At 44.4% G+C, this 13,972-nt stretch overlaps 1 protein-coding gene across 8 annotated transcripts in view; it reads right to left on the reverse strand.

Annotated features, from left to right (window-relative positions):
* Positions 1-495: 495 nt before the first annotated feature.
* Positions 496-13,972, reverse strand: part of PLCXD2 (phosphatidylinositol specific phospholipase C X domain containing 2) — a 49,329-nt gene continuing 35,852 nt past the window's right edge. For 5 of the 8 annotated variants that reach the window (XM_073804247.1, XM_073804249.1, XM_073804250.1 and 2 more), the window contains 2 exons: positions 6,387-6,474; positions 496-5,371 (listed from right to left, as the gene is read on the reverse strand). In XM_073804247.1, coding sequence (XP_073660348.1) covers positions 5,222-5,371; positions 6,387-6,474 — 238 coding nt within the window. In that variant the 3' untranslated portion in view covers positions 496-5,221. Of the gene's footprint in view, positions 6,475-11,578; positions 12,489-13,972 lie in introns of all 8 variants that reach the window. The other 3 variants (XR_012331529.1, XR_012331530.1, XM_019923326.3) reach the window with 3 other exon arrangements.

Genomic DNA, 13,972 nt, shown 5'->3' on the forward strand with positions numbered 1-13,972 from the left:
GGATCGAGCCTAAGCCTAGTACAAACAGCTGAAGTGCTGAGGGTGAAGCTTGGAAAAGCATGGGTGACAAGACTGTGTACATTTCATGCACAGCTCATTTTGGGAATCGCAGGCCTGTGCAACTAATTCCAGTATGTGTGAGACAAAGCTGAGAGGGTCTTCATCCAATATACTATAATCAGGCTTTTTTTTTTTTTTTTTTTTTGCAGTACGCGGGCCTCTCACTGTTGTGGCCTCTCCCGTTGCAGAGCACAGGCTCCAGACGAGCAGGCTCAGTGGCCCAGCCGTGGCTTACGGGCCTAGCCGCTCTGCCGCATGTGGGATCTTCCCGGACCGGGGCACGAACCCGTGTCCCCTGCATCGGCAGGCAGACTCTCAACCACTGCGCCACCAGGGAAGCCCAATCAGGTATTTTATTGACGTTGAGTCTGTAACTTTTTAAAACAAAATTAGAAGTGGGCCAATAATAAAATTTGCATACCAACAAAGGAAAAGTGCCTGCCAAAGTTTTATATTTATTATTAGGTTTAAGCCTATTTAGGTAGTTCAAATCAAATACAAGAAAAGATATCATGTCATCATATCTACTAAACTTTTTTCACAGTTAAAATGAGGTACTCTGGCTTTACAATGTTTTAGGTTGAATTAAGCAGTTTAATCCAGGTTACCAGAAAGATGGAGAGAGATATATTTGAACAATTATTTCCTAGGGGGAAAAAAAGCCATGTGAAATGCATATGAATAAGATAATTATGCCACAAAATGCATTTCAGAGTATCAAGCAGCATATATGTAAAATTTTCATTCTAACCTTAAAAATTGGTGTAATGTATTATTTTTTTACTTAGCAAACAGCATGCATTGTCATATAAAACAAGCATAAAGAACAAAATATAATATCTAACAGAGCATTTATCAGGTTCACATTATCATCTGAATTGACCAAGATTTATTTTCACTTTGACAATCTCTGTACCTTCTAATCAGTGAGGTTAATGATTACAGTTGGCATATACACAATACAAATAATGCATACATGATCTGCATGTAATACTTATTACCATTAGGGTGGAAATTAGTAAGTATAATAGCAGTAAGGTACCACTGTTTCTAGAATATGTTCTAAGATTTATCATATTGATAGGATAGATTTATGACTGAAGTGTTATTAGTGCTCTAACCTAATAACAAATGTAAAACTGCAAATGTACAAAGCTACGGAAGGCTTATTTGACTTTTCAAAATGCTGTGCTTCTCGTTGGGCTCAGAGTTTGTGACAAGCCCCAACTATTTGAATGAAGTACTGGCCCCAGGTCTGGGGTCCAATCAGGTAAAGTTCTATTGATGGGGTTCGAGTAGGGGTGCAGAATAATGCCTTTGAGGAGAGTAAGGTGCAAAAACCACTGTGGTAAGAGTGCATTTGCACATCATTGAATGTATGTGCTTTTTATTGTAAGTTTCGCCAGCATCCTGTGATTAACAGTAATCAGCAGCTGGTCAAGGGTGACCAGGAGACAAGAGGAGGCAGTGGTATATTCCATGACGGAGATGAGAGGGAAAGATATGGAAAATGCCTCTAGACTATTGATGGGGGGTACTCAGTAGACTGTGGGATTGGATTCCCAGTGAAGGGAAGGAAAATATTTTATCCAAACTATGAGGCTTAGAAACAAGTTTGAAAAGTCCTAAGAACAAGTTTTGTTGGAGAAAAGACTAGAACACTATATCCACTGCAGGATAGAGAGCGTTGTCTTAGGATACTTTTAGTGTCTAAGACTGTGCCAACAACATCAATAGCATTTTGTCCACTATTCCCCTGGTTTAGGGCCAATTCAGTGATGACAGTGCCATTAGTGTCATTATTTCTAGTAGGACTCTGGGGAAGCCAGAGGATAAGGGGACAGTGGAGCTCTCGGAGCAGTAAAGAGCTGTTCACTATCATTTGGAATTAAGGGTAAAGTTTCCAGCTAATTCACTTATCACCCAATCAGTTCACTCCTGTGTGTCCCAAGGCAACATCTGAGTTGACACAGCTCTGGTAGCAGATATTAGGAAGCAGTCTGAGGCAGAGGGGCGAGATAGATGTACAGGGAAGTTGGCGGAATTTAGGGGGACAGCCACGTTCTATGCCATACAATATAAACTTCCTGTCAGTTTGGACGTTTTATGTTTTCAGTTTCTATTTATTTCCTTTTGGCATAACGTGACTATTTAGCATGTATTTGGGAAAGCTCACCTCCCTAGCTCAGATATTGCTTTCAGCCCTACTCATCTCATTTGACGGGTCACTAAAGGTGCCACTGGTGGACAAGTCTGTCGTCCTAAGCCACTCTCTTGATAAATGAGCTCTCTACACATCTCTACACATCTCACACAAGGAAGACTACTGCCCCTCTACACGCTCTGCACACAGGCATTTAACCTAATTATTAGGGACCTGATGTTTTGGGGGAGCTAGTTGAGTGTGGTTTGCAAAACATCAGACAGCATTTTTATTCCAGATGAAAGACCCAAGGCAGATTTAGTCCAGGATCGCTTCTCTGCTCTGCAAGGGGGGGGGGGGGGGGGTCTCATGGCTGTGTTCCCATCATTAGCCCGTTCCATTTCCCAGAACCTATCAGCGAAAGTCTGCAATTAGCCAATGAAGGCCATTACAGAAACTTCATCTGTGGCATGAACTAATTCTGTAAGATGGCCTAAATTTGTATCACGCTTTTGCTTCCTAGGAAGCAAAAGTTTCGCCTCAGGCTTAATCTCTTCTGTTTCTCCACCTTTAGTTTAGCACTAAGCCCCCTAGCTGGATTGTATGTAATAATAATATCTCTGTGGGCAGCACTTCAGAATAAATGAAAGTAGAAAATCCTGACCCACCATGAAATGCATTTAATTCCAGAATGCTCCACTACATTGTCTTATTGAACAGAAAGATAAACATTTTTTTCTGTGGTACGCAAACCTCTCACTGTTGTGGCCTCTGCCGTTGCAGAGCACAGGCTCCAGACGCGCAGGCTCAGCAGCCATGGCTCACGGGCCCAGCCGCTCCGCGGCATGTGGGATCTTCCCGGACCGGGGCACGAACCTGTGTCCCCTGCATCGGCAGGCGGACTCTCAACCACTGCGCCACCAGGGAAGCCCCTAGAAATATAAACTTTTCGATGAGAATATAAGGTCATGTTAGAAGAAGTAGGATTCTTAAGGGTGATCATTACCTGGGCTCAGATCTTGTGTTTTTGTTTGCGTTTATATAAAATCCTGCGTTGGGGCTATGGCTTAACTGTTCTCAAGAATGCAGGGGTCTGGACTCAGCACTAAGGAAAATAATTACACTTAATTACTATAGAGTCTCATACAGCAAATACGTAATATTTTTGGCATAACCCTTTTAGATCTGCCATTAATTTAAAGTTTAATATTCAATAATTTATCATTCCCTTCCATCAATTCCATCTTGACCTCTTTCTCCAATCCTAAGAATATCTTCTGTACCCATGAAACCACAGTGGTCCCTCTAAAAGGCTCAAAGTTCAAGCCTTTAAACACTGCTCTACTCTAACTGCAACCTGTGACTGTCCCCTTCGCCATGAAGCCATGGAGGTGTGGCCATGTGGGAAGTGGTCCTGGGAGCCCAAGAAAATCTCAGTCTACATTTCAGAATGAATGTGGCCCCAAATCCTGTGAAACTAAAGTCCTCTTTTGCTCAATCAAGTAGCTTTTTCACTGATCTTGAAGTTCATTCTGAGCAAATATGATAGCCTTGTTTGATCCAAAAAATCCCAAGACCTTGTGAGAATAAGCGATGTGATCAGGTCACAATTTTTTATTGTTGGCAGTTGCAGAATGAGTCATAGACCTAAAGTGTCTCTTCCCCCGGTCCCATCACTGAGTCTCCTGCTTGGCCTGAGGTCAAGGAGCAGAACACACACATCCTTTACAATATATTAAGCAACTTTGTCTTGGGGCAGAAATTCTGCCAATTCAGGGGTGTTTACCAAGGGTGAACTGTAAATAATCTTCCTCCTATCTTCCAGAACTCCTGTGCAGAATTTCAGAATGCAGGCCAGGCTGGCAACCCAAAGCAGCAGGAAGGAGTGAGCGCCTGGCCCCTCCACAAAAAGCAAGACTCCATGCGTGCGACCTTGGTGTGGTTTTCTGTGCTTTTTCGTCATGAACATCGAGGTGCACTTAAATGTTACAACCCAAGTGAAGTGCAACGATATATTTTAACACTAAAGGAGAAAATCAAGTAAACATTTCACTGAACAGTCAGCAGCCCTTGGGTGTCACTGGCATCCTGTGTAGATACCTGTCAACACACCTGGCCTCATAGCACCAAGCGTCTGGGCAAAGCTAAGGCTCAAGTAAAACAGAGCAGAATAATTCTCCTCTTGCCTCCATATCTCTTTGCCAAGTAACAAAGGGCTTGAAGAAGGGAAATGATCTAGCCCCTAGCAATTGACCAAGTATTAAAATCAAGACAAAAATGAAATAATGACAACACAAATAAAACCCTGAGGGTAGGCTAGGGAATTTCAGAGCTTGTCACTGCAGTTTAATATCAGAATCGAAGGAAAATTAAGAAAGTGAGGGTACTCACTTTCTCACTCCTTTCCAGAGAAGGCCCTCAAAAAACTGACAATAAAATCCCAGAACCATCTCTGGAGAGGGATTCAAATGCAAGAGAAGGAACAGTTAAACCAGAGGCCTTTGTGTTGTGACGTCCTCGGCTGGGGCTTAAATTACTTTAAGCAATGTAAAGGCTGGAAGACCAAGTGTCGAGGGTGTGCATGTGCTCTTAGCAGCTCAGCTAGGACACCCCCACGGCAGGCAACATGCAAAATCCAGCCATGAGCATCGGAGAACAGGTGTGGGAAGCTGCTGGGAGGTGGTCCAACCATCTGTATAAAGGCACACAGCCGTCCGGGATTCCGTGTTATCTTTCAGCCTTAAGGATCCAGAAGACGACACTTCCTTAGGGATTCTCAGAGAGTTCTGAGGAGCACTGAAGTACACGCACTCCCGTGGCCAGTGTTCTTTCTAGCACCTTCCTTTTCATCGCTCTTCTAGAGGGTTTTCCTTAAAAACCGAGAGCTCTTCATGACCCATTTCATCTTCTGTTCCAGTGCACGGCTTGGTAGTGGCTTCTCGGGTCTGGACCACACCCACACACGAACACCGTCCCCAGCGTGATGGGCTGGGGTGGGGGGCAGGACGTCTACAGCATCTATAGTAGAGTCAGAGGTCGCTCATGGTCCTGAGATGCGTGGTCCTGTGGAGGGGAGGAGGACCGTGGCAGCATCTGGCCTGGGTGAGAAAAGTTCAGGAAGCTCCTTTGTGAGTGATCTTGAGGTAAGAAGCACTGAAGATACTTAACCTATAAATAAATAAAAGAATAAATAAATAAATAAAACACAAGAGGGCTCTTTATAGATAAGCACCTCTTCTCAATAATAATAAAAAAATCCCCTCTTGAGTTTCAAAGCCCTCCTTCAGTGGTGATTAGTAGGCTCAAAACAACCTGCAGAAAGTAGAACAATCAAGACACAAACTGGAAGTGTTCCAACACTGTGTATTTCTCACGGGATGACACACCATCATCTTAAATGTCCCCGAGGTAGTCTTGTTTTCAAGGAGTTACAGAACAGCTCCAAACCCACTTGTTTCTGATACCGAGGACAGTACGCACGGTTTGTCTAAAGAATGAAGATGACCAATTACCAGCACAAGCACTGCAAGACGGCTTGTGGCTGAAATAGCTTGGTGATAAATACGTCTTACTCTTGGGGAAGAAGTGGTGACGTTTAAGACGCTTAGAGAAAACTGGTGCTTGGCCTTTCTCCCCTCAGAGCCCCAGGCTGGTGATAGAGCCACCGCACAGGGCAGTCCGCACCTGCCACGAGCCCTCCTTTGGATCAGGAATGCCCTTCTGCTTCAGCCTTCTCTCTGCCTCCACCACAACATCCCAGAAGACAACAGGGAACTGGGCCAATTAGGGGACACTCAATACCCCAGTGGAACCTGGAAACCCCACTTCCATATTACATTCAACATCATATGCCATTGGGGAGATGCTGACCTTGATCACATGAAACAAGCTTTCTTCCCTCGGACTTAAGTTTTTACAAAGTCTCATTTGGGAAAAATGCAATTAAAAGCCCTGTAATTTTATCCAAATGGCCCTGTGAGGAGGGGAAAAAAAAATATCCCCTCCTCTGACTCCCTTCACCATCACTGCCCAGGGGCCAACTTAACAAGAAACCCTTCAGAACTCTAGCCTGGATCAACAACTTCAATATTAAGTTAAATAACAAGTTAAATCAGCATTTAGCCAAAGCTCTATCCTCCTGTAGGAGGTCATTCAATTCAATGACAGCTGTGGCAAAGTCCACCAGGTCCACGAAGTCAGACGTGATGATGTTGACACCCAGGGCTCCAGGCTTCTGAGTCTTCACCCAGTCCAGGATGGCAGGAAGATTCCTACACAGGAGAGTGTTGGGGCAAGAGAGAACAGAGAGCAGCGTTTAGAAACGGGAAAGAAAACATTTCTGTTAATGTAACAAAAGCGTATCAACAGAGGCATAAGCTCATGGTGTCATAAAGGGACACCAAATTTGTCCCTTTAAGCTTAAATCTTTTTCAGGGACAGAGTGATGTCTAGTCCATTAGAGAACTGTACTTTTAGGGTTTCTGTGCTGGAAGAAGAAATTCTTCGCCTCAATCACCAAAGACATACCATGTCAACAGGACCTTGAAAAACTAAGATCAAGAGGCTAATTATTGGTGAGTTCTTTAATTTTTTTGTACCACGAAATTTTATCATGAAACTTTTCAAACATATGGCAACACTGAAAGAAATTTACAGTGAGCATGTCCACCATCTAGATTCTACCACTAACATTTTACTATACTTGCTTACCATATATCTGGGCATCAATCCAGCTTATATTTTTGACAAATTCCAACGGCAAACATCTATGACACATTCCCCTCAGTATCTCAGCATGCAGATCTAGGGTTCAGTATTTGTTTTCAACCTGTTTCCCCTTTGACGTAATGTTTATACCCAGTAAAATGCACACAGCTTAAGTGAACACTGGTTGAGTTTTGACAAATGTATATATGTAACCCATACCCATCTCAAGGTATAGAACATTACCAGCACCCCAGAAGGTTCTGCATTCACCTTTCCCATCGATCCCTGCTCCCATTCTTCCAGAGGCAATAATTATACTGTTGTTGTTATTGTTGCTTTTAAAAAAAACACAGATTAAATTTGCCTGGTCTAGAATTACACATAAACCATGCAATGTGCATTCTTGTGTGTGAGGCTCTTTCACTCAGCATTATGGTTTTGAAAGTCATCCATGTTGTTGCATGCATCAGCAATTTGTTCTCTTTTTTAGTCATTGGATAGTATTCCATTGTATGAATATACTGTAATTTATCCATTTTCCTATTGATGGATAAATGGACTGTTTCCAGTTTTTGGATATTATGAATAGAGCTGTTATGGTCATCCTTATACAAGTCTTTTTTGTGGACATTTATTTTCATTTCTTTTGGGTAAGTACCAAAGAGTGAAGTTGTTTTATTATATGTTAGGTTTACATTTGGTTTTATAAGAAATTTCCAGATCTTTACCCAAAGAGGTCGTTCCATTGTACATTCCATGAACGAAGTATGTGAGTTCTGTTTGCTTCACATCCTCTCTTAAATTTGGTGCTATAAATCTTTTTAATTTTAGCTGTTCTGGCGGATGTGTAAAGTTATCTCACAGTGTTTTAGTTTGCATTTTTCTGATCACTAATGATGTTGGGCAGTTTGTCATGTACTTATTGGCCATTTGTGTATCTTCTTTGGGAAGCATCTGCTCAGTTCCTTTACCCATTCTCTCTTTTGCTCTTTTTCCTTTAATTGTTGAGTTGTAGATGTTACTTATATATTCTGGATACTAGCCTTTTGTCAGATACGCTTTTTGAATATTTTATCCCCACCTGTAGCTTGCCTATTAATTTTCTCAATGGCATATTTTGGTGAGCTGAATTCCTTAATTTTGATGGAGTCTAATTTATCTTTTTTTTCCTTTTATGGTTTCTGTGACCTGTCTAAGAAACTTTTGCCTACTCCCAAGTCACAAGATACTTTCCTGTTTTATAATTTTAGCTTTTATGTTTAGATCTAAGATCCATCACAAGTTAATTTTTATCTATGGTGTGAAGCAGGGGCCAAGGTTCACTTTTGCCATACGGATATACAGTTATTCCAGCAGCACGTGTGGCTTCTTATTGGACCAATGCTTGCTCAGTTGTCTTACAAATGCAGTCTGTCAGTCTCATGTTATAATTTCTATGTGAAAGCCAGAATGTGATCCAAAGAAGCTCACAATTCAGAGATGTAAACAAACGATGACAGTTTAATGTGATAGTTCCTATATTAGTAGTATGTGTAAAATACCGTGGGTGGTATAGAGGAGGGAGTAATGAAGTACTCAGTTTTGCATCATGGTAACAATAGCTCACTAAATACTTGCGACATTGAGGATGCTATAAGGAAGACACAAACCAGGGCTTACGTTTTGGTTAAGAGACTGGAGGTTGTTTTTAGGAAGGATTTTCTCTGGGTAAAAACTGAAAATAAGCTAAGTTTATTTCTTAATGGCCCCTTTCTCTTCTTTTGGTAACACTGTCCTTGGTTGTCATCTTCTCCCCGCCTTGTGCCTCTGAAGCTGTCTTCCCTCCTCTGAGTGTACATTCAACTTCTCAGTCTCTCTCTAGGCAACCTGTCAAGGCCTTGAAGCATTTTGTCCTTCTCCACTTTCTTTTCCTTTCATCGGGACAACTGTAATCAGTCCTGGGTCTCTTCCCTCGCTCAGCAGACTCTATGATCAGCCATGGGCTAAAACACATCTCACAAATTGATTTGCATTTTTATGTTCATAGCTGATTATGACGTAATAAGCCAATATCACAGGGGTACTTCCATTCTTAACTGGGGCTCCTGACAATTTAGTAGTACCCTTGATTTGACCATAACCTATTCAGTTTCTCTGCCTCAGTCTCTCCCCCTGTAAAATGGGGATAATAATAAAACTTCATATAGATTTGGGGGAATTAAATAAAGTAATATGTGTAAAGTACTTAGAAGAGGGCCTGGGATATAATAAGTACTCTGTAAGTGTTGGGGACCAGAGAAGGAATCATAAATGGTAGAGATTTGGGGGTGGGGGTAAGAAAACTTCCTAAAGTGGTCACATACTGCTGCTTAAGTGACAAACTGTGTCCTGAGAGGGAAGGGTCACAAATGCAGTCATCCCTTGGAGACACAGACCTGGAACACAGAGTGGCCCGCACGAAGGCCACAGCAGCCCTGAGCCTGATGCATTTCAGCCTCCTTTTAAAAAATCCGCTGGTCCACGTTTAAGTATGAGATTCTGGCACCACCTTCTGGTCACCACGGGGAAATGAGAATGAAAGGTTTGGTCAAGGCACCTCCAGCCGACTCCAGCCAGAGCCAGCCCGTGGAGGATCCCTGGAGGCCTGGAGGCCGAGCAGAGGGAAAGGCGAGCACCTGTGGTCTCCTCTCCGCGACAAAGAGCTCTGTGTCAGCTTCGGGTTCTCGTGTCAGCCTTCCCCAGGGCAAGGATCAAATAAGCAGGATTGCGCACAAGGATCGAATAACGAGGAAATGCAGAACACAGTGAGCAGGGGCCGCTCTATTCTCTTAACTCTTGGCCTTCACCAAGCCCTCTTCACCAAGCCCTCTTCACCAAGACCTCTTTACCAAGATTTCTTTACCAAGAGATCAGTGCAGACGGCTGAGTCAGATACTGCTGTGGGGCCGTGAGGCACTGAATCCCAAGGGCTGCAGAGCAGCAGCTCAGAAGCTTCCCCCTGGCTTAGAGGCCCACTGAGAGCAGGGCTGGTCCAGTGCAGGGATGGGCATGGCATGCCTGTCTTGTGCCAGGCACTGTGGGAGACGCTTTCCTGTTAAGACTCCACAATCTTGTGCGGTTTTATCAACCCCACTTATCTGGTAAGACAACCCACAGCTCAGAGACCTCAGGAAATTTGTCAAAGGCGGTCTGTTTTTTTTTTAAAGAAGATGTTGGGGGTAGGAGTTCATTAATTAATTAATTAATTTTTGGCTGTGTTGGGTCTTTGCTTCTGTGTGAGGGCTTTCTATAGTTGTGAGCGGAGGCCACTCTTCATCGCAGTGCGCGGGCCTCTCACTATCGCGGCCTTTCTTGTTGCGGAGCACAGGCTCCAGACACGCAGCTTCAGTAGTTGTGGTCACGGGCCTAGTTGCTCTGTGGCATGTGGGATCCTCCCAGACCAGGGCTCGAACCCGTGTCCCCTGCATCGGCAGGCAGATTCTCAACCACTGCGCCACCAGGCAAGCCCAGGTAGTCTGTTTCTAAGGCACTGTGTTAATTTTCTAGGGCTGCTGTAAGAAAACGCCACAGACTGGGTGGCTTAAACAACGTAAGTTTATTTCCTCACAGCTCTAGAGGCTGGAAGTCCAAGATAAAGGTGTCAGCAGGTTTGGTTTCTCCTGAGGCCTCTCTCTTTGGCGTGCACATGGCCACCTTCTCCCTGTGTCCTCACAGGGTTTGCTCTCTGTGCACACCCATCCCCAGTGTCTCTGTGTGTCCTAATTTCCTTGTCCTATAAGGACACCAGGCAGATTGGATTAGGGCCCACCCAAATGGCCTCATTTTAACTTTACCAGTTTTTTTTTTGTTTTTGTTTTTTGTGGTACGTGGGCCTCTCACTGTTGTGGCCTCTCCCGTTGCGGAGCACAGGCTCCGGACGCGCAGGCTCAGCGGCCATGGCTCACGGGCCCAGCCGCTCCTCGGCATGTGGGATCTTCCTGGACCAGGGCTCGAACCCATGTCCCCTGCATCGGCAGGCGGACTCTCAACCACTGCGCCACCAGGGAAGCCCAACTTTACCAGCTCTTTAAAGGCCCCATCTCCAGATATAGCCATGTTCTGAGGTACTGGAGATTAGGGCTTCAACATGTGAAATTCCAGGGAACACAATTCAGTCCGTAACAGGAACCAAGTCAGGCTTCAACCTTGGGCCTCTGGTTTCAGTCTGTGTCCCCTTCTGCGGCCCCATGCTGCTGTGCCCTCAGGCTTAGGCAAAATTTGCTTTCATTTGATTTCAGTGGGAGTGCAAGGTTTCTAAGAATCTAGGGAAAACTACCTTAGAAATTCAGTCAGAATGGCTATGTTTTACCCCTGCACCACAGCAGGTAGGCGCACCACACAGGGGACACCCCCTGTGCCCCGAGCTCTGGGCCCTCGGGACATCACCTGCACAAGGTCACTCCTTCAAGACTGGGGAGGTAGTTGGCACAGAGAGTCAGGCAAAAGAGGAGACAGAGAAATATGTTCCAAACGAAAGATCAAGATAGAAACTCACAAGAAGATCTTAATGAAATGGAGATAAGAATGGATATATTTTTCATGGCTTCAAGCAAACAAAATCACAAGTCCAAAGTTGACCTAAGAGTTAGCGGGAAGCGGGGGTTAACTGCCTGCTGAGAAAACCACCACTACATTTATAGGAAAATATACCTTGTCTTTTCCTCTCGGTTAAGCTGATAACTGGTGCCCAGGACCAGTCTGACAGCACCCCGTGTGCCTTATGACAGACCTTCTGGGTGTTGGCTCTCAGGGAAGGCCTGTGACAACTGCTTTTTCCATATGCTTGAGAAATGAAATATTTCCTGCCATGTCAATAAACAAAGGATGTCACAGTCATCAATGACTATACCCCTCAAACGTGAGCCGAGGAAACTCAGGGCTGAAAAGAATACCTGCCATCTAGCAGCCCGCCAGACTGCAGCCACCCCCTGCGGTGAGCCCTGAGGAAACTCAGGATGTGTCAGGATACTGGCCCCAGATGGCTGAGGTGCATATCAAAGGAATGATTTCAGTGAGCCAAGACTCTTGCATCTTCCGTACATAGAAAAGCGCTAAATTCCTTACCTTGAGATATCTGGTTTTCTTTAATTAGCAATAATCTTCCGACGTTCCCGACAACCTGCCCTTTGTTGCAAAACTCCTCTGTATCCTGGCTTCCCCCCTCGCCTCCTTGGGGCAGCTTCTCAGTTATCTGAAACGCTGTCTCCTGGGCTTCAGTCCTCATTCTGCCCCCAGTAAAACTTAACTCGCAGCTCTCACGTTGTGCATATATACTTTTTTAAGTCAACACGCTTGTTCAATAGCCCAGGGGAAATGACAGCCACATGTCGTGCTGGTGTTTGGGAACAAACAACCAAAGCAGCTGATGTGGAGGCCTAGGAAGCCTAATGCATCTCGGTAACATTCTTGTGACCAGCAGGCGGCGAGATGCCCCAGTATCCTTCCGATCTCCCAGATGTGTGCTTGCAGCCAGCAGGTTAAGGCTCTGGCGTGCTAGGATGCTGGGACTTCGGGCGCGTGCGCCATCGTTACCTCTCAGTGGAAGAGCCTTGTGCTTCATCTGCAGCCAGATTAAAGATGCAGGAACTCATGAGTATGAAAAGCATTGTGACTTTGTGGGTTCAGAATTGTAGCCAGTAAGAGCTGACCGGATTCAGGTGCTAGTGAGACAATCACAGACCAGTGGAGCAGAAAGGAACAGGGCACTGAAATGTGCTACATACAAGTCAGTGCTTGGATGCTGACAGGGGCAATGGTCCAACAATCAGAAGTCCACGGATGGGATGTAATACTGACTCTTACCAGCTTTGGGGGTCTGGGTCACTTAACCTCATTGGGCCCATCTGAAGTGGGGACAATAACATGCTTTAGACAACGTGCCCTCCTGGAGGCTGGCTTACTTTAAGAACCTAATGAAATCATCTGCAAGAGGGTGCTCTATATTCAGAATACACTATACAGATATAACACATCCTTATTTTTAAAGACTTCCTCTTCCTTACAAGTACAGCTCTCTGCACAGACTTTATTATAGTGATTTTCACAGTGTTACATAGAAATTTACATGTTTATTTTTCCCAATAGAATGTACGTCTGTGGGGGCAATGACTAGATTATTCATCTTGTGTCTTTGGACCTAGCTCCTGTTCATCGCTGAATAAATAAATAAATAAATAATGTTAATCTACAAATTTACCAAAGGCATGAGGAAATGGTATGGATATATGAGCATGTACTATAAAAAGGAAAGTTCATGATTCTGGTCTTGGTTTATGAAACTCTCTTTCCCAAGTTAAGCACAGGTAATTCGGTGAAGACTTAGTAGAGCCACACAGAAAGAGGTTTCTGGTTCTGTTCACGGCCAGCACAATCAGAAGCTCTCAGGTCGTCATCCAAACTCCTGCCAGGTGAACACCTGTTATCAGAAGTCATATCCAAACTATCTAAATAGACAGGGACACGTTTTTTGATGAATCTTTCATTATCTGAACTCTGGTGCTCAGCACCTGGAACTCAGGAACCAAAGTGATTCTCGTAAATATCCCTTGTTATCCAAACATACTGGTTTCCTGAGCTTGGATTGTGAGGGATGCCCTATTAGCCAAATGTATTTATAACATTCCCTTTATACACAGGCATAGGCATACACACATACCTGTACATAGACACAAGCCATCCTTTTTCTTGACGACCCCTATCATTTATTGGTGCCCAGGATAACGAACATCATCTAACACAACGTTTCTGGAGCTTCTCCTGCCTAATTGTACAGTCAGGATCAGTTCTGCTCCGAGGAAGTATCTGAAGCTATGGCATGGTAGGTGGTATCCTGAGCTGCTTCTTAGGACTCACTGTCACTAAGGAAGGGAGAAAGGACATCCTAAATCCTGGGAGGGTCATCTCTGAATCCCTACTGCCTGGCACAGCAGTCTCATTTAATGCTTCTTAAGAGAGTGAGTGCTTGGGCCAGCTTCGAGGGCAGGGGCAGGAACATGATGGCATCTCCAGCCAGACGTGAACGGACTGGTGGTGGCCGAAAGTGCT

This window comes from Tursiops truncatus, chromosome 4 (assembly GCF_011762595.2).
Source record: "Tursiops truncatus isolate mTurTru1 chromosome 4, mTurTru1.mat.Y, whole genome shotgun sequence".
Classification (NCBI taxonomy): Eukaryota; Metazoa; Chordata; class Mammalia; order Artiodactyla; family Delphinidae; genus Tursiops; species Tursiops truncatus.